The sequence below is a fragment of the Grus americana genome, chromosome 1 (genome assembly GCF_028858705.1).
Source record: "Grus americana isolate bGruAme1 chromosome 1, bGruAme1.mat, whole genome shotgun sequence".
Taxonomy (NCBI): domain Eukaryota; kingdom Metazoa; phylum Chordata; class Aves; order Gruiformes; family Gruidae; genus Grus; species Grus americana.
This window is the reverse complement of record NC_072852.1, coordinates 10391644-10411689: the sequence shown is the minus strand read 5'-3', so window position 1 is coordinate 10411689 and position 20046 is coordinate 10391644. Positions and strand designations below refer to the sequence as shown.

General features: G+C 35.5%; 1 protein-coding gene across 1 annotated transcript in view; it reads right to left on the bottom strand.

Moving 5' to 3' along the window:
- Positions 1 to 20046, bottom strand: part of SEMA3E (semaphorin 3E) — a 147496-nt gene that overhangs the window by 42166 nt on the left and 85284 nt on the right. Inside the window, exon 4 of the mRNA XM_054835466.1 lies at positions 15443 to 15562. Within this exon, the coding sequence (XP_054691441.1) occupies positions 15443 to 15562 (120 nt within the window). The remainder of the gene's footprint in view (positions 1 to 15442; positions 15563 to 20046) is intronic.

Here is a 20046-nt window from a genome sequence, read left to right as displayed (position 1 = left end):
GGGGAGATAAACTGAGAGTTAAAATTTAATAGATTTTTCTAGTCTTAATGCTTTCTGTTCACTTTTCCTCACAGTAAAATAAAAATGTACTTGTCTATGAAAGGAAAAAGTAACAAATTTAAAATTGATTACTGAAAAGCCAGGTTGGATGGGGCTTTGGGCAACCTGGTCTAGTGGAGGGTGTCCCTGCCCATGGCAGGGGGGTTGGAACTAGATGGTCTTTGAGGTCCCTTCCAACCCAAACCATTCTGTGATTCTATGGTTCTAAAAAACATAATCAGGTAAAGTGTTCAGGTGTGGAAACAAAATTCATTTGAAGTAATACTTGAAGAAGTTGTATTATCCATACTTCATGGTTTGTAGTGTATGGTTCATATTTCATCCTACATAGGGAATAGAAACTGAATTTTTTTGTACTGTAGGACAAGACATGATCCCACCAAGGCATCATAAACCATACTTCATATTCAGGTCTTCCCCTGGTAAAATGCCACTGATACTCAAGACCAGGGAGACTTGGCCAGTACGGGAGTCTTCCAGATGATGTAGAAAGATTTTGTGTCACTGTACACCAAATTATAGTATCACAATGAAAAAAGCTACTAATATAGTTAACCATTCCCCTGAGAATCTGACTTAAATCTGTGGGAAAGAGAAACCCATCTCTTTTAACATTCAGGACATGAATGTGTTTAAAACAGCCAACTATACAACCATGGAATGAAAATGTTAAGCAGTATGCACAGTGTCCTTTCATTATCTACATTTTAACAGCTGGAATTTGTGAATAAGGATTGTAGCTTAAATATGTAATCTAATGCTAACACTGAAGGTAGACAAAAATTTGGATTTCAGTGCAACTTGGAGAAGTTTTTAAGTGGATCTCACCGGTTTTGATATAAAGCAGGATGTGTCTCTGATAAATGCTTGCAGATGCATGTAACCATCTGAAAAGTCACTGAAAATGTAAGCAATGACTCCTCCAAGAGAGATTTTCCACCTTCACCTTTTAGGACAGCATACCAAATATTCCATGGTTGCAATAAGTTATTCCCATCACCAGGGAAAGTAACTGAAGATCAGGTGTTAGATGTGTCAGCTTCCATGGGATGCTAATTTAAATGAAATAAGCGTTACACATTAATAATCAGCTTTGAAGGCTAATACCATAATTCTAGCTCTCCTTGCTGTTTGTGACATTGGAATCCCTTGAGAAATGTCAGAAGAAAACTGACAGTTTCCTCACAGATTATTCAACACAGTAATTCAACATTGCAATTTATTTCACAGGCACTTTTCAGTGGTTAGGGTAAAAGTTATGCAAAAGTGCATATGGAGGGCTAGGAGTGGAATTACAAATTTCTACATGCAGTTTGAGAGAAAAAAATGGGGCTTTGGGTTTGATTTATGATACCTATGACTGAGGAAACGTAATACACTTTCAACTACTATTGAAATAATAGTGTTGTTTAAACAGAAATACAAGATATTTCCGAGGACATCAAGCATTTTGCCATTAACTTGATATGAATTGATAATTTTAGACAATGAAGAATAATGTAGGTTATAAATAATAATGAAAGAAAAGGTCAATCAGAGCCATTAAAATTTAAACACTGCGTTTAACTTTTGTTGCAGAAAATTGCTTTCTCTAATGCCAAGTGCTGCTTTGCTCTGGTTTTATGCGTGTGATTTATTTAAAACATATGTTTACTTCCATTCCTATTCAGCAAAGTACCTAAGTCTATTCTCAACTTAATACAATGGCTGTATCTTTTCACTAAATCAGGGATTTAAAAATATAGATGCTTTGGTTGGGTTTTCTTATGATATTATTTTTATGAGAAAAAATAATTTGATTTTCTCTAAGGAGATTTTTTTTCACTTTCAATTTTTATTATTTTCCAGGTAACAAAAAAGTAAAACATATCATACTGGCATTTTTAAAAAGGAAATTTAAACCATTTTAGAACCTTTAATTACATACTTAACTGTGTGTGAATATGCTCCAACAGTGTAGCGAAGATGTGCTCTCCAGGATACTTGTGCCTTTTTGTAGTTGGTACTTTTTTGGTAGGGTTTTTTATGTGTGTGTGTGTGGTTGTTTGTTTGTTTGTTTGTTTGTTTTTAAAGAAGTCCATGTTACTTAAAATGTGGGATAGTAAATCATATTTAGAGTATTGTGGGGAGAGACTTCAGATTTTTGTGAATGTAGTTTTTAGCACGGGCTATACTACCCACTATTATTGTAACTCACTGGACAAAATTAATTCTTAGCATTAATGATCTCATAGTCATTCAACCTTAGAGTAAGAATGACATTACATGCAAGAACTGTTGCATTTAATTTACTAGGGGCCATATATTTGAGAAGTTTTTAAAGAGAACTATGAATAAGAAGGTTCACATGCAAAGTGCGTTGAATGGGAAAGCGTAAAATAGTGATGCATTGCTTGTGCGAAACGAAGAGAAATGTTCTTTTAAAAATCTTACTAAAGCCATGTATTCCAGTGTCATATGATGTGCTCTTTTTTCTGTTCAAGTAATTCCCAAGGCATCAGAAAAGGGAGTTTAAACATCAAAGATTAACCTTATTTGATCATAGTGCCCTGTTTGCGGAAGAAGACTTCGGAAGGGATACGACACACTGGGACACCCTGACTCCATGGGGAAAGGACATCTTAATGGACCATCTGGTAAAGTGGGCTTTCAACAAGGGTCAACAGAGGTGGCGACTGAAGCCCAGAGCAAGAGGGAGAGCTGCAAATGGAGAAGGTATGGGAGGCAGAGGGCTGCCAAGGGGATGTTCACATTCCCTACTCGGAAGACAGCGTGTTCAGAACCTTTCCTCGAACCTCTGTGCAAAGGCTGTGAGGTTAATTTTCACTTGCAGGGTTACATCCTCTCACAGAGCACTTCCACTGAAATCCATTGCAATTTTACCCTGGTTCTTTATGCGAATGATGCTGGGACTCTTGTCCCAAACAGAGGATATTGTTCTTGGATTCACTGGTTCCATGTACTCTATTTTTTTCCTAATACTATCTTAAAGCCAAAGTAACAAAACAATAAAGTAACACATTGGAGAGCTGTGATTTAAAAACTTCACCAATTTAGGTAGACAGTGGGCTACCACTGGAGATCTACTGACAGTCTTTAGCACCATGGAAATGAAGGTAACTTATGCAATCTACAAGACAGTAACAGACTTTGTTCTTTAGAAAATATAATTTCAAAATATCTAACATAGCAGGTGTGCTATTTGTAAACAAAGAACTATTTGTTGCCCATATGTACTTTCCCATTTATTCATGTAACTTGTAAGTCTGGTTTAATCTTAACATTGCACATTTACAGTCTGGCATTTTGCACACCCATACGTACCCATGCACACTTGCACAGCCTAACATGAGGAACCAAAGAACTTATTTCAAAATTAATAAAAGATAAGATTTGTAGAGCATTTCACTGATGTGACTGGATTTTTTTTTCCTTGTGTGAGAAATTGAATCCTGAGTGAATCCAGAGAAATTTTATGATCACAATAGAAAGTGAAGTGGAATGCACAGAATAAGCCTTATCTTGATTTCCATTCTCTTTTGCACTATAATGTTTTAGTATAAATTCACATGACACAATTTTGCAAATATTCTTGTGTTCTGGATATTTTCAAAAAATTTTTTCACTTTTCTTTTTTCTTGTATCTTTCTTGTATCTTACTTATCCTTACATTTTTATTTTGACATAGAAAGATGCACTAAATACACTATGCAGAGGCTTCTTTTATGAAGGATGAATCTTGACTTTCCAATTAAAAAAAAAAAAAGAAAGAAAAATCACAGAACATGTCTGTAAATCAGCAGAAAATATAATTCAAATATAAGTCTCCAAAATGAACTCTCAACTCCATGACCTGTCTTAATCTGTACACTTGCCTCATCAAGAAGGCACATGGTAGAAGAGATGTACAGTAAAATATTTTGTCTTTGCATAATAACAGAAAATAACATACTGGATCAGGCCTGAAAAGATGTCTCACATCATATAGCCTTTTGTGTTTAAGCAGGCTATATTTTGGTGCTAAGAAAAATGTGTATTAGCAGTATCTGATAACTATAGTCCCAAATATTACTTAGGTGCCTAATCATCTAAAAATCTAAAACTAATAAAAAATGATTCAATATCATGGAGTTTATGTAAAGGAATCTATTCTCCAAATACTTATAATAATACTAAGAAGTTCATATTGCAACCTACTGGTCTATTTAAGTCAACATAACACAGGCATACAGATATATGGGTGACTAACAGAAGGATGCTTCATCAATGAAAGAACTTTTCATTTCATGATGTAACATCTTTAAAACTTCCAAACACTAATTTTCAAAAGGACTAAGCACTGGAAAAAAATTGCTTTACTTGTTGTCAGAGGATTACTAACATTTAAAATTACACCATGTTCACTTAACTTTATTTTCCAAGCCAAATGGGGATACAATATTAGGAATAGAGTCCTCAAAGAACTGGCTGAAATAGTCAGGTCTCCACTATTTGAAATAATTAAGATTATTTGGGAGGTAATTTTTCTTCTGAGGATCTGTTTTCAATCCTCTTTACTATCCAGCGACATACTGAAAAGATCAATCGTCCTATAGGAGGAGAGTGCATAAAATATTACAGACATTAAATCCTCCCTAAAAATTCAGATGTATGTTTCAGGTCTATTCATTTTATTCCACAGTTCAATGATTAAGACACATTGGGCTCCAATCTAAAAACATGTTTAAAATCTGGAGCTATGTCAGACTGCTGTCTGAGTTTGCTAAAGGATTAGCAATTTGTGACTTGTGTCAAAATATCTGGCCTAAAGTGACAGAAATAATATATTTCCCTGATTTAATGCGTGTGAAATACTCTGGCAATAGGAAAACAACAAAAAAACCCCAACCACCACCCTACGTCTAGAAATCACAGGCATTTATCCTTAGCAGTTCAGAATGTTTAAGCAGATGTGATTGAATTGGTCAGAATTTTAGGAGACGCACCTTTGCATGACCTTAAACTAGACACAAGTCATTAGGGTCCTACGGCATAGAATAGGACCATGAGACAAATCAATTATGATTATACTGCACTAGTGTGATAGTTATATATGAAAGTTCCAGGGACAACATAAAGCATGTCTAGAATTAAAATGTTTGCATAGCTGTATATGGAGATATAGTCTTATGACCAGGTGAAAGAGGAGCTAAAGATAGTGCAAAAATTGCTATACAAAAGTGAAGAGGTTTCTGTGGGGAAGTGCACAGTTTTTACACAGAGCCTCACTAACCAAGACTTTCCCTTTTCCTTGATTTTGACAGGCTAAATTTGTGTTGACATTGTGAGGGTCACATCAGAGCAAATACCTCATAAATGTCTACTGATTGCTATCACAGCAACCGGGGACAAACATTGTGAAAAAAAAAAAAATGAAAAAAGGATACAGCTCTATGGTTTGAGCTTACAGTCGAGGCTTTGGTGATGGATGGAGCAACAGATGCATTGGGCATGGAGAGGACAGCAGCCACCTTCAACTGAGAATGGATTTCCAAGAGAAAGCAGATACCCTGGGGAAGTTCTGTCTGTCTCTGTAGTGTGGAGACCTAGACAGCCAACAGTCCTTTTGCAGAGCTTCAGCAGGGCATGCCAAAGCAGGTTGGTCTGGAAGAAGGGGCAGAGGAGTGGATCCACTGCTCCTGATGACACATATCAACTGCAAGTAATACTTCTTTTTAGTTCACTTCTTATAAACTGGAATCATTTTCCTGGATAGATCTCAGTCAAATAAGAATAATTATCAGTCATAAATTACAGAAGAATTATATAATATTAAGGGGCCATTTTATAAACTTGTGAAATTATTAACTAAAACCTGTCATTGTTCAGTTTTTGCTGGTTTTAATTATGATGACTAACACCTTCTTGAGCAGTACGTCCACTCTTCAAACAATGCCATAGACTTCACCAGGTGCTCTCACTTAGAAAAATACTTTTTCTCATAAATAAAGGTGGTGGAATCTAAAAATCATTATGATGAGAGCTGGAATATTTTACCTACCCCCATCAAATTACCACACAGGTGGAGTATTTCTTTCTTTTGGGGATAATAGTATTACTCCTCTGTATTGATTCATTCTCTCCTGACCATCTGTCTTTAATCTTGCAAAGGGTAGGTCTAATAAGACGGAAAATTCATTTCATATGGCTGATCAATTCACATTCTCTACCAATCTGACAAATTGAACTTAACGCATGGCCGTATTTAGACAGTATTCAAAAGCAATGAATGTCATTCACCTCATTTTATGGATGGAGTACTGTCAAACAAACCTGTTGTCTGTTACAATGTGTAAGAATGACTGATAAGAACAACTGTGCTGATACAGAATACTTGGCTTTCTCCAGAGCCCTTCATTTAGTACATTGCGATTTGATGAAACAATGTGCATTGTAGAATTATTAAGAAATATAAACTGCTAACATATATCAAAGTATAGTTGTTATTTGGTATGTATCGATGAATTCTCCTTTACTGATGGTTTCCCTAATTTTTTTTTTTTTTGATTGATAGAAAGATGACTTTATTTTTAATTTAGCAGTGATGTAAACCATCATATGATTTCTTTCCTAGTAAAGTTTACAAAAAGACTGGGGAGGTATAAGTAATGAAGAGAAAGGGTTAATGAGAGCTCCGGGTACATTCAGGTTATGGAATGCTCTGAATACTGTGTCAAAGGTCAGAAGCTAACAAAGTAGATTTTAATACAAACATATTCAAAGTGATATATCTTGGAACAGTTTATATCTGAGGTACATCAGAATGCCCTAGAAGGTGGAGGTTCAGATCCTTGTTCAGACTACTTTCCTATATTAGGCTGAGGTGCCTCATCTTGGACATCCTAGGTGCCTTGTTACAGCTGACAGTGACAGGCATCTCTAGGAATCTCTTCATTGACCTTGTCGTATGAGACTGCTAATTAGGTGCCTCAAATAAGTGTGTAAACTGGGATAACTGTGTTCCAGAGAAGAACTTTGGGTCAAGTGCAAAATGCTAAAAAGAGATTTCTCCTTGTGATGCTGTGCCAAGAACTCAGCACTTGAGCCTATGAAAAGAAGAATCTCAAACAGAGGCAGGGAAGTGACCTTGCCTGTATACACACCGTCAAATAGCGTGTCTGGTTCTAGTGTCCACACTTCCAGAACATGTGAAAATACTGTAGAGGGTTCACAGGAAGGACACAAATATGACTGAGGAATCCTTGTGACAGGAGGTTTAAGGAGCTATATTTATTCAGCTTATCAAAAAAAGTGAAGAGGTGGATTGGTCTTTGTGCATAGGTACTTACATGTGGAAAAGATGTAGAAAAGACAGTGGGAGACTTTTCAACCTTGCTATCAAAGGCATATCAAGGTTAAATGAGAGGAAGTTGAAGTCAGATAAATTTAACCTTGAGTAAGTGGCTACTTCCTAACATTGAAAGTAATTAAATATTAGGACAGCTTACCAGAGAAATGGTGGTGTTACCATTATCTGGATTCTTTGAAATGGCAATACATATTTTCATGAAAATGTTTTAATTCAGTACCTGGGAGCAATTATCCATGCAGTGTGTGACTGACCACATAAAATGTTCTAATGGATCCTTCTGTCCTTTGTTTCTATTTATGCAATTCCCACTATCCCTTTCCTAGCAAAGCATGGGAAGAACAGAATTGTCCTTTCTTCATTATCCTTACTGAGCTTCACATATCCTGCTGCTCATTAAGGTAATTATCATAGGCAAAACTCATGAAATTTAATTTCTCAAACAACCATATGCATTGGTTCAAAAAGAACTTTTTCACCCTGTTTCACAAGAGGATGTTTATCCTTTTTTTTGGAAGGTTCAAAGATTGACCAGTTGCAGAGGTTGGGTTGTTATTTGAGCTGGTGCAGAAAATCTTTTTCATGTGTTGCTTGGCTAGTGCTTTCTCATTTTCTTGGGAGCACATAGATAAGCCATGGGTTCAGTCAGAAATACTTCTTCAGATTAAGACTGATGTGGCTCTTCTGCTTTTTATTTTTCCCTTTTGCAGCACAGCACCCTTGTTGTATGCTGTGAGCATAGGTGTAATCTTCACCTAATTAATTTCCTGCCTATTATGAATTTAGGTACTATTTTAATCTCTCTTGAAATGTATGCATATTTAACTTCCAAAACCTGAAATGCTTCAATCTAACTGAAATTTGGGGATTTTGGATGTTTTGGTGCAATTTCATGTGGGCATTCAGACTAGATAATGTAATGAACTCCTCTGGTAAAGGATTCTATGATGATGTTGTGTTGCTTACTTGGTAGCACTTCATATAGATGAACACTTGATATTGGTTAAAACATCACCCAGATTAATGACTAGTTTCACATGAGCTATGGATGCAGATGACTGCAATAAATTGTAGTATTTAGGATTGCAGATTCAATTCCACAAATTGAGTAAGTTGAAAAACCTGCTAAGATTTAGTGGATGGCATTCTAACTGGTGGCTTTTTATCCATGCAGAGGGACACTGTGTCTCTGAGCAAATATTTCCAGGGCAGGAATTTGTCACACATTCTAATGAAGGACTAACCAACACCCATTTCTGTTTGGTCAATGAAACCAGATGTTCCTCCTCCTTAATCCTCTGCAAACTGAGAGCGGAGATGAGGTAATAGGAAAAAGCATGGAGAGGGAGTAACTGGGCAGATCATTGTTTGTTTTGATTATAAAAATACATCAGAAACAGTATCCTAAAATAATAAGTATAAATGTGTATACAATTGTGTTTCTTAACAAAGCTGAAAGAATGATGACATTACCAAATGCTAGTCAAGAGCAGAATTATGTCATGTAAAAATTAAACTGAGGTATGACTGGAGCATTCTCTCTTAACTTCCACGCCAATTCACTTCAATTTGTTAAAGCAAGAGCTGAGGAGCTCATGTTGCCTACATTTGTTTGAGGTAGAGACGCAAATGGAAAGCTTATTGCACAGTTGAACCTTACCCTATTTTTGCTTTGAATCACAGAATATGTAGAAAAAGAAGTGCCCCTCCCCACATCCAATGAAATATTAAGGGCAACATAGGTTAGCAAGAAGAAATTCCAACTTGACTGAACTATCCTCCAAGCCAACAAATACACCTGCTGCTTCACTAAGGGCAATTCCTCTCTAACAGGCCTTACAGACTTAGAATTTAGAACTGTTGTTCCCTGATAAGCAGAATCTCATCTGGCTAAGTGAAGAGGAAATAGCATAATAAGGAATACATCAGATTAGGAACAGCTAGGGGAGACTCCCAGAAATCAGCAGTGCATGTTGTAGAAAGGGTGACTTAGTCCATCAGCCTTCTGAGGTGGAGAAATACAGCTGTAGGCAGCTTACTGAGTTAGATGAGGCACTGAAAATGGTTCTCTGCCAGCTCAATGTACATATTAAAAATTTACAGCGTGTTCTGGAAGAAAAATTCTTCATGCACTGTTCTTTCTCACAACTTTCATTCCTTCAACAGGTTTTGTCATGCAGAGATGCTTTCCTCTCCAGGAATCAGCTCTATCTTGTCACCATATAGTTCGCAAAAACTCAGGATATTATTTCTGCACATTGTTTTCTTTTGCAATTTCCACTCATTTTGCAGGTCCTATGGAGGCAGAGTAATCTCTTTAGCCGTATTTGGTGGAACTCCCGTCTGGACTTGTTAAAGGCGCTTTGTGAGTTAGTTAATAAGGCAGTTTGGATCATTGGAAGGCCTCTGGGGCACCTCTAAAACCTGTTGCTCTGCTGAATAGATAAGTCATTAAGATAAAATCATTGCCTGACTGCAGATAGCTCACCCGTTTTATCTAAGGTTCGTCATAATTCACCTAGAGTACTTTGAGCTATACAGGACAGTAGTGGAGTACTGTTTTACTAGCAGTTAGATATGGAGAAACAGACTGAGACAGAAAGCACTTCTTCCAGTACTCATTTTTCACTACCAAAACTGAGAAGTTTATATAAATGCAAAAGGAAGAGACTGGATGCAGTTGCTTTCCCCCCCACCCCCCCTCGCCCTTGTTAGCACCAAAGGCAACAGGAGTGACAAATGTCAATTTGGTGAGAATGGAAGGAGAAGAATTTTTTTTTTCCTGCACTTTTCTTCATCATCTATATTTGTTTTGAAGACTTATCTCAGATTTTTTCTCACAGAGCACATGGGAAGGATGCATATTCAATTCATCATGTGGATTTTGGGGTGGAGGGTCTCTTTTCTTTAGAAAAAAAAATGTTGATTTTTAATGAAACGAACTCTCCTTCATTTCTGGATGATAGACAAATAGAAACTGGAGGAACCCAGCCTTTTCTGACCTGCATGGATTTTTGACATTTGGAAACATTTCATGAAGTCAGTGATAATGAACTCACTGGCTGGCAAGTAACTTGCTTATATTTTTTTGGACAAGTTTTTGTATTATGTTCTTTTGCAAACACCAGTAGTTGTTCTCTCTGCAAAGTCAGCACTCATATTTTCCCAATTTGTAATTTATTTCTAAATGGCAGAAAAACATTGGGTAATTTGCTGAAATGTTTAAATTTGGGAAAGCAACATTCATCAGAGACAAAGTAATTAGAGAGAAAAAGATGAAAAGCTGCATGTTGCTGTCAGTGACTATACTTGTATATTTTTAGAAAGGTAATATCTGGCAACAGCTTTAATAAAGTGAACAGCCTGGAATTCCAAAGCAATATCAATTAAACTAATATTGCAATAGAATGACTGCAGTAAACCATTATATATTTAATCTTTCAAATGGATATATAGAGTATCACAGAATTTATAAATAATTTGATTTAGAAAAATATATTTGGTTAGGCTCTGGTTGTACAACACAAGTTTGAGTTATAATTCAATAAATTCAATATTTATTGCTTGTTGTTTTATATGATCAACATATTCAAGTATAATTATTTATATTGACAAAATACATGGTATCATTAAATTTCTATACACCATGAAAAGCATGGAAGAAACATTTAAACATATATAATGTATCATAGTACAATTTGATTGTGAAAGAGTTCAAAGCACATTTCAATTCCTACATAGTAAGTTAGATTAATACTTTATAGAGAGACTGGCTAGAGGGATGGACATTTTTACTGTGTTTTTTGAGAAAATTAGTGGTTCTGATTTTCAGTAAATTCCAAGGAGTAATGATCTGCCAATGAGGTAATCAAATTCTGCCTGTTTTTGGAGACAGAAATCTCCTGTTGGCTTCACTATTTGTTGACAAGAGCTCAGTGTTCTAACACATCTCAAACTTGTTTTTGATAAGAAAATATGAATTTGTAGTTGCATAAGAATGTGAGACTTTATATAGGAAGCGGAGTGCTCCTTTTCATAAGCTGGATTGCACCTCACAAAAACATGTTAAATACTAGATCAGGATGCCATACAGTATGGTTCTGATCATGGCTTTGGGATAATGTCACTGTTGAAAAGCAAAAAAGTAATGCTTTGTTTTCTTACCAAATGGCTATGAAGAAATGGATGACTTTACATAAACTTTTGTTGCAAGCCAACAATGAAATAAAATTTCCTGCACCATAGGACTAGTGAGAACCAAGAATAAGACCCTCAACTGGATGTTTTGTTCCAACAAATTGTTTCTCTTTGGCCTGCTCGTTAAATTGTGAGAGATAAGGTTGTAGAAAATAAAGTCCTGCTATTCTATCATGTTCTTAAATGTCTGTATCTCTAATTTGTATTTAGATACAGTTTGTAATTTAAGAACCCTGCAGATTTTACTGAGAGGGTTGCATCTTCCCTTTGCCATCAGCTCAGGCAACACTATTGAAACTTATGGTTAAGGTCCCTGACCAGAGAGAAAATATTTCCTCTGTGTCGATACTGCTGATTCATCGTTCCATATGGAAGAACGGAATGAATCTAGCTTCATATGCTGCCTTAGCTAGGTATCTAGATACGCAGAAGTCTGTGATAAGGGCTCCCTTTTTACCTTCCACCCTTTATACCTCAACATGCCTGCAAAGTGTCATTGTTCAAAAGTATCTAAGCCTCAAATACATCTTGTGCTACTTAAAGTGATTCTGTTCAGAAGCAACTTAGTTTGCAGATCAAAGTTAGATTTTACTCATATTGAATTTCAATATATTTAATAAAAATGTCAACAATATCTAAAAAATATTCCTTTCAGCCAGCTGTATATTATGAACTGCATTTAACTGCATATAACCTCATAATATAACCAGCATTTACCCTTCAAATTGAAAGTCTGAATTTTACTAGTTTTTCAATAAAGGTGTTTGCGTCCTGTTTAGACATGGAATAGTATCAATATATTTTTAAGGCTGTTTCATTTGTTACTCTCCTTTCCATGACAGTCAGTGAGAAAGAGGCAAGAGAGCTGAGGTGGCAGAAATGGGAGGGCAGTAATCGGAAGTCATTGGAGCAGGACACATTGGCCAAACAGAGAGATCAGCAGAGAGAGACTGAACCACAATTTTCTAAGGAAGGTTCTTGTCCCTTCACTTCCTGCAGTTACACGATGTCCTTATCAGTCAAAGAAAGCAAGATTACAATTTGCCCACTCAATCACTTACCATGTGTTATTTTTAACCTACCATATACATAGCACCTGCCTTTTTTAATCCTGATGGTCAGCTTTTCAGATAATGGAAATTAATAGAACTACTTATTAGTGCAGCAAATATATTTCCTGTTGGTCTACACAAACAGAAAAATAGTAATTTTCCCATGACTTCAGTGTGGGTAAAATTTTAGAACTTCAGATTGACAAGGGAGAATAATAAACAAAAAGAAGGGAAGGAAGGACAGTGATACATAAGGGGAGGATCATGGGCCACACATTCTTCTATACAAGTCTTGTTTCTCATTTTTTGTTTGTTTTGTTTCTATTTTTATTATCCTGTTGCTTATGCTTTCTTAAATAGTGTTCCTAAATATACAGACATTGCTTTCTTTAAACTGTACCAGGAAGCCTGACAGGAGGTTCATGAGAGGAGCAAAGACCACGTGCAAAGTTGCCTTATTTTAAAATTGCTTATTATTTAGTTCCTTCCTCAATTTCAGAAGACAATGTTTCTGCAATTCAAATAACTTCAAATGTAAGTGATGTGCTCAGTCTTAACTTCTGAGATGCTTCTGATTGTAACAGCAATTGGAGGTGCACAGCCTGGGTTGGATCCTTGGAGATTGTTTCTGGTGATGTGATTCTAGTTTGGTTTGGTTTGTCAAAGGGACACACCTTCACTCAGAAGAGCTTATTAAAAAAAATGTACTAAAGTAAATACCATAGTTGATTTATATGAGTACGCTTTAACAAACTTTACATCTGCAATTGATGTTTATTCAAGCCAAGTGCTTATTTTAAGTCAGCTCCAGCCCCTGACCTCTGTTTTCCTGTTATTCTGACCAACAGGCCAGTAAACAATACTGTAGGTATGGGACAAGTTTGAATCGTAGCTGCTTTAACTCATTAGGTACAAAACTGTCAGTTAAATGTGGAGTATAATAATTAAAGTGATGTAAGAGACAGAATAAAAACAGTTTGGTTTGGAGAGCTTAAGCTGAAATTTGTGAGAAAAAGAATTAGGAGAAATACATTATTTATAAACTGATAAACAGAGTAATTCTGATGTGGAATAACAGAAAAAAATTCAAACATAATTCAGAATTTAGATTTAATTTTTTTGGATACGAGAGTTTTTTCCAATGTATCCGAGTTTAGCTACATAAAACATTAAACACAAAGCTTTCATGTTTTCTTTTCTATATATATGTATACACGCACCAACTATTTATAATGTAGCTTAAAGTTTTTTGGTAAATATTCTGAAATATCTGGAAATGAAAAGGAAAGCACTTTTGACTTTATCTGTTTTGAAGCTTTACTTTTTCTCCTGGTCATCAGTAAGGTTGGTTTTTATGGATCACTCTATATTATTTTATTAATAATATCCACAAAATTGAACCTGCTTCTAAAGTGGACTTATGTAATTGAAATCACCTTGAAAATCCCACTCCTGCCTGTTGGGGGAAACAAGAACTCTCTTGGACGGTGCTTTAGCATCAGCTCCATGACAAGTGCTTAGCTTTACCAGGAGACATCACTAAATATGAACCAACTAAGCAAGACCATTGTCCAGCATCTCTTCCTGACATTTGCCAGTAAAACTCCGTCTTACCTCTGGGCTACAGATGATCTCCATCTATTAAGTTCCAACTTAGAAAGTGCGTGACCAAGAATCCCTGGTCAGATTCCTTAAGTGGTCACCACATGTACCTCTGACTGCAGGGCAGCTCAGATAAACAGTGGCATCCCTTACCAGTTGTTCTACCTTATAACTGAATAAACGATTTCTTCAGCATTACTAAGTTTATGTTAAGGGATAACTTTGAGTATCCAATATTCACTGTCTGGACTTCCAAGGTCCAGACCTAGTATTGTAATTTATAACTTGTCTACAAATTCGATCTGATAATAGTTGAAGAAATTCAGCCCTTCATAAAGGTTTTTTTAAATTAGGAATTTCAAAATATATTCATAAACTCTATACGTTTTTTAGACTGGCAATAGGAATACGATGAAACAAGGATGCAAGGAAGCAGGATGTAAGCAGGATCAAGTTTGGTCAGAAGTTTGGTCTTATGTAGCAACACATAGGATGCATATAATCAGGATTAGGTTGAATGCCTAAGGAGGCTTATAGACTAATCTAAAATGAGAGATTGGTACTTTTGCTGATTCTTTAGCCCTGATCTAATATAAATGAGACAGAAAGGATCCAGGTTTCAGAAAAATCCAGGAAATTTCTAGTTTTGCATAAGAAATATATTAACAATATTGATTATATTCTGCACTTAATGATCTTCTCTGCAGTACTATTTCACTCAGCTACAGGTGTCGTTAAGGAGCTAACACACACTTGCTGAATATGATCAACACTAAGAAGCTGAATTTGACAAAGAATTATTAAGGTATTCCGTCTCCCATCAAACTAATATGAATTTTGTTATATGGTGTATTATTTCCTAAAAAAACCCATAACAACAGATTTAGCTAAAAACCTAAAAATATTTAATAATTTTTGGTAAGCTTATCTAGTAATAAATTTCTAAGATGAAAATTACTTTGAGTTCTTTGCATGATTATCCAAAATATACTTTCAACACTTAGTGAGTTCCTCTAGTCCCAAACTGAGTTTTAGACTGGCATTACACTTCATCGGAGAAAATATCTCTTGTACAGTTTGTATGAGAACTCCGAGCAGTTGAATTTAAATATTTATTTTTAACTATAGAGGCTTTTCTAGAATACAGACCAAAAGTCTCACTACTGTAAAACAAATTTCTTACCTCTGATGGATGTCCAGCTCTAACAAAAGTACAGAGTGGATCAAAAGCTCCTGTTCCACAAGCTAGAAGATGCGTTCTGTTGTATCGGTGAAGGACACGGATGTAATTTGCACATTCATCCTAGGTTACATAAAAAATAAACATAGGAAAATATTAACTTTTTAAAAAAAGTTTTGTGGGTTTTTTTTTTTGGTTGGTTGGTTGGTTGGTTTTTTAAAGATCTTAAATGCCCTTAATATTCTGCATAATGAAACTTTCTATTCTGTTAAATATAAGATCTTAGTTGTCCCACTTCATGCTAGTACCTTAGTGCCACTGGTTTCATGGATGGACATTTGTGACATGAAAAAAGCAGGTTTAGAGCACTGATTTATCACAATTTATTTTAGATGCTAAACCAGTTAGGAGTTATTAAGTTATAAAACACACTCTTGTGCTTCTTCAATCTCAGAGATATTCTGCAAATCTAAATATTTGTTTTACTAAGCATTATTAGATGTGCTAGACATTACACTCAGAGCACATGTGAATAGTCAGCAAATGGCTTGTCTCTCAAGTTAAAAAAAGTTTATCTCAAGAAAAATAACACTTTTTCTCTTACATTTTTTTCCATAAAACCACTGCACCATTAATTTATTGTATAATTAATTGTTAATCAATATTTTTTATATTTTATAGCCTCATGCTTTATCTGTTCCCACTGTTCGAACCCTTCTTTGAAGAAGCAGCTATTAATTTACCCCAGGGTAATACTCTGGGACTCATTAGTGTATTTGCAGCTTCCATAAATATTACAATTAAAAAATTTTCAAACATCCTTTTGAGATGTGAGGTCATTATCCTTCCTGTGCTAAACTAGAAATGGAGACAGTGAGATAAAAGTATTCATTGGTTTTGGGACTCCTGGGACTTGGTTTTACGGAGTATTTAACATTTTGTAATGATTTCTATGTTTGGAGCAAAATTCCTGTTCATTTCCATTCATTGCTCAACATTTCTGCAACTCAGACCCTGGGTTTTAAGACAATCACACAAAGTTTAAGATGCCAATTATAATGGGATTAATCTTAGCTAACTTTAGTTATTTTAAAGTTTAGACATATAATTTATGCTACTCTCCTAGGCTTTTTCAGTAGTCAATGAAGAAGGCCAGACATCTCCAAAAGAAAATTAATTCTATCCTAAAATTAATGTGTAAAACAGAGTGGAGGAATTTCCTTTTTGAAAATTCGCTGTCCTTCACTGATGACTAATCAGTTTTCACACTGCTATATTTATATGAGAACAATTCTGGATCTGCAAGAACTTAATGTCACAGAGGAAGAGTCTGCGACAGGGTCATGGGCAGAATTTAGCTCTTGCAAATCCACATTGGGTTCAAAACTAAGAAACCATATTTCTTCTTCAAACCCTTGTGTCATTCAGTGCAAGTCTTCCAACTGCTCCAATAAATAAGGATCATAAGGAAAAAATCTGCTTTGCTACATGATTCTCCTTAACTGTTAACCTTGGAGACATATCATGCTAACTGAAAGAAGCAGGTAACCTACACAGGAAGGTAACCTGTTATGTAACTAAATATTACATATATACAAAAGACAAATCAACCTTCACATGGCATCCAGACGGTCTCTCACCTGGACAAAAATTTTTAGATCCACCAAAAAAACCTTTTACTTGATTTGTCAGACAAACTGAGAGCAGAATGAGTTGAGATTAGTAGGATATGCATCATGTATATGTATCACGTATAGAGGATCAGCACTCAAAGACAGAGGTGCCCACTTTGTATGTGCATTTCACAAACATCTGCTGACGGGTGGTAGCAGACTGATAATACATAGGAATTTTATGATGCTTTGCAGTTTTTAAATAGATGCTTTACTGGGCACTGATGTGGTTCCTCATTCTCCCTCCCCTCCAAGTGTGACCTTCCTGACTTATCCCCTCTGTTCTTTCTCAGTGATGGCCTGGTCTTTACTCCATGGTTTCCTTTTTTATCCACATATGCCTGCAGCTCTTGATCTTTCTCTCAAAAGAACTGTGGAGGAAGAGAGACCTTAGATTTTTATTTTTTTTAATGGGCAAAAATTACACATTTTTTTGCTCTTGTGCATCTTCATAGAAATGCCTGAAAAACTCTGCAGAAAAAAACAGGATGAGGCAGATACCAAATATAGAAAAAAGTCATTCCAAATGGCTAGACTTTATCATTTATAAACAAATGAAAAAAGGTGCTATTCTGGGAAGTGTCAGGCAACTAGACGTTGCTGCTGGCCCCATAATGTCCTGTACACAGAACTAGGAAGAGGCACATTAGCCAAGGGAACGTTAAAATAAGTTTTCTTCCTACTATATTAATTAATTAAATATTGTGGTTGTGTCTAGGAGGCTCTGTAGACATATTAATAGATCTGTGGAATTGCATTCATCTGAAACTTTTCAGTGTGAAGGAGTTAGTCATCACTACAGAATTTGATTTCTTTATCTGAATGATTTCCAGTTCTGATAAAATAATTGAAAGCATCAAAAGCTCTCACACCACAGGTGTGTTTCCTGGCACACTGGATGAGAGCAGGAGGGTTTTTAACTTGGCTTGACCTGCATCAGAAAAGCGTGGCCTGAGTTTAAGATGATGCAACTGTTGCTAAGACAGGGCTAACTGTCCTGTTAAGTCTTACAAGCTCTCTGAAATCGTGTTTATGACTGCACTGCTTGCAGCTTTACTGCTACAAGATTAATTGATAACTTTTAAAGGTTGCAAAAGCTTGTAAAAGTGGCCTGTTCTGTTATATAGAAAGAGGTAGCAGAGAACACATGAAGTTCCTCAACACCAAGATGCTTATTACAACATTTTCAGTTCTACTTAATGTTAATTGTACCTTGAGTAACAGATCATTTACAAAGGAAAACAAAGAAAGAAACAGCATGGAAATAAGCAAAAAGGTTTGAAAGAGCACTGACGAGTAATTTTTTTCTGGGACATACAGTGCGAAAAATAGCATTCAGAACTTAGAAACGGCAAAGGGTTAATTTCAAGACATTACGCCATTAAGTTAATATTGGTTTATGCCTACAAAAAATGAAGACAAAAAGAAAAGTTATAGGAAAGTTTTTTATTCTAATTTAGATTCCTTTCAGGTTGAGCAATTTAGCTTACTGAATACTGAGCATGCTAATGATAATTACTGATGTTTCCCTGGAATTAATTAGTCTTACTCATTCACATAGTGCCATACATAATTAAGTCTCATGTGAGGATTAGGATATTGTTTGGTATTGTTTGGTGTTACAATATTTCCAGCTTTTACAATTTTAACACCTTTTTCTAAAGGACTCCAGTTCTGGAGGTTTGTGATTATTTAAAATTCTGTGTTTTTCTTTTAAAAAAATAGAGACACCAAACTTTCACCGTACAGAGAGATGTGGGAAACATATGAAGTTCTTTAAATGATCACATTCATTACAATGCAAATTTGAAGACATAATAATAGACTGGATTGTAAAAGTGTTTGAATTTTATAGAATCTCACGAGTCTGAAATGGATATCTTTACATTATATTGGAATAACAGTACCTATTTCTGTATTTATTTAACCCAAAGAATATTGTCAAAGTATCAGAAAATAAATCCCATCATGTAGTGGTGAAGGAAAGATGACAGAGCTTTAACTAATAACAGCCTATGCTGAGAGGTAGTATTAAATAAAGCTCAAAGGATTTAGGTTTTGGATTCATTTAATATGACCACGAAGTTTGGATAATGTAGAAAACCACCATTTTCATCCAAAACCACCTGAAATTCTCAAGGGTACAAAAGCATCCAGAAAAATGAAATTAACTTTTAAGCTACCTCAAAAAGGATCAGTTCTAGGCCAGGTGAGTGCAAGGAGTGGAGTATCATGTTGGTTTATTATTATTATTATTATTAATTATTATTATTATTATTTTCCAGTCTGGTTCACCGATTCCCTTGATGTGGATAGTTCTCATGCTTGTACTTCAACAAGAATCTTTATAGCTTCCTAAACTTCACTGGGAATACGTTGTGGTTACCATCAAGGCTGTCTGTTTGCTGTGTTTGTGGGAAAACCTTGTATGTGCCCTTCTATGTCCTACGTTCCTGTCACTGTTGCTGTAAAACTATCATCATTTTCAGATCCTTTGGTACAGTGTGAGCTCTCTCAGCTGTGGGATTTATTAGGTGTTGTACTTGCTGTGTGTTTATGAGGTGCAGATAATGAGCTTGGTGCACTGCAAAATTAAAGAGAGCTTGCATCCAGAAGAACTTTCATCCTGTGGTGCCAATGATATCAGCTGCTGTATGTCAGCGAGCTTTCAGGTCTTTCCCTGGGAACTGATTACAGGCAAGGCACTGAATCACGAGAACAGAACAGTTTGGGGGCTCATTAAAGGACAATATTTTTAATATACCATAAAACCTATAGGACAAAACAATTTAGAGTATATTTTATAATTACTAATAATTTAACTGCTTTTTTGAATATTCTAGAGAATGTGAATTTTAAAGATAAATTAGAATGTGAAAAAGTTTAAACAGAGAAGGTATCCTATGTGTATGAAAAGAAAGAGAAATAGAAATG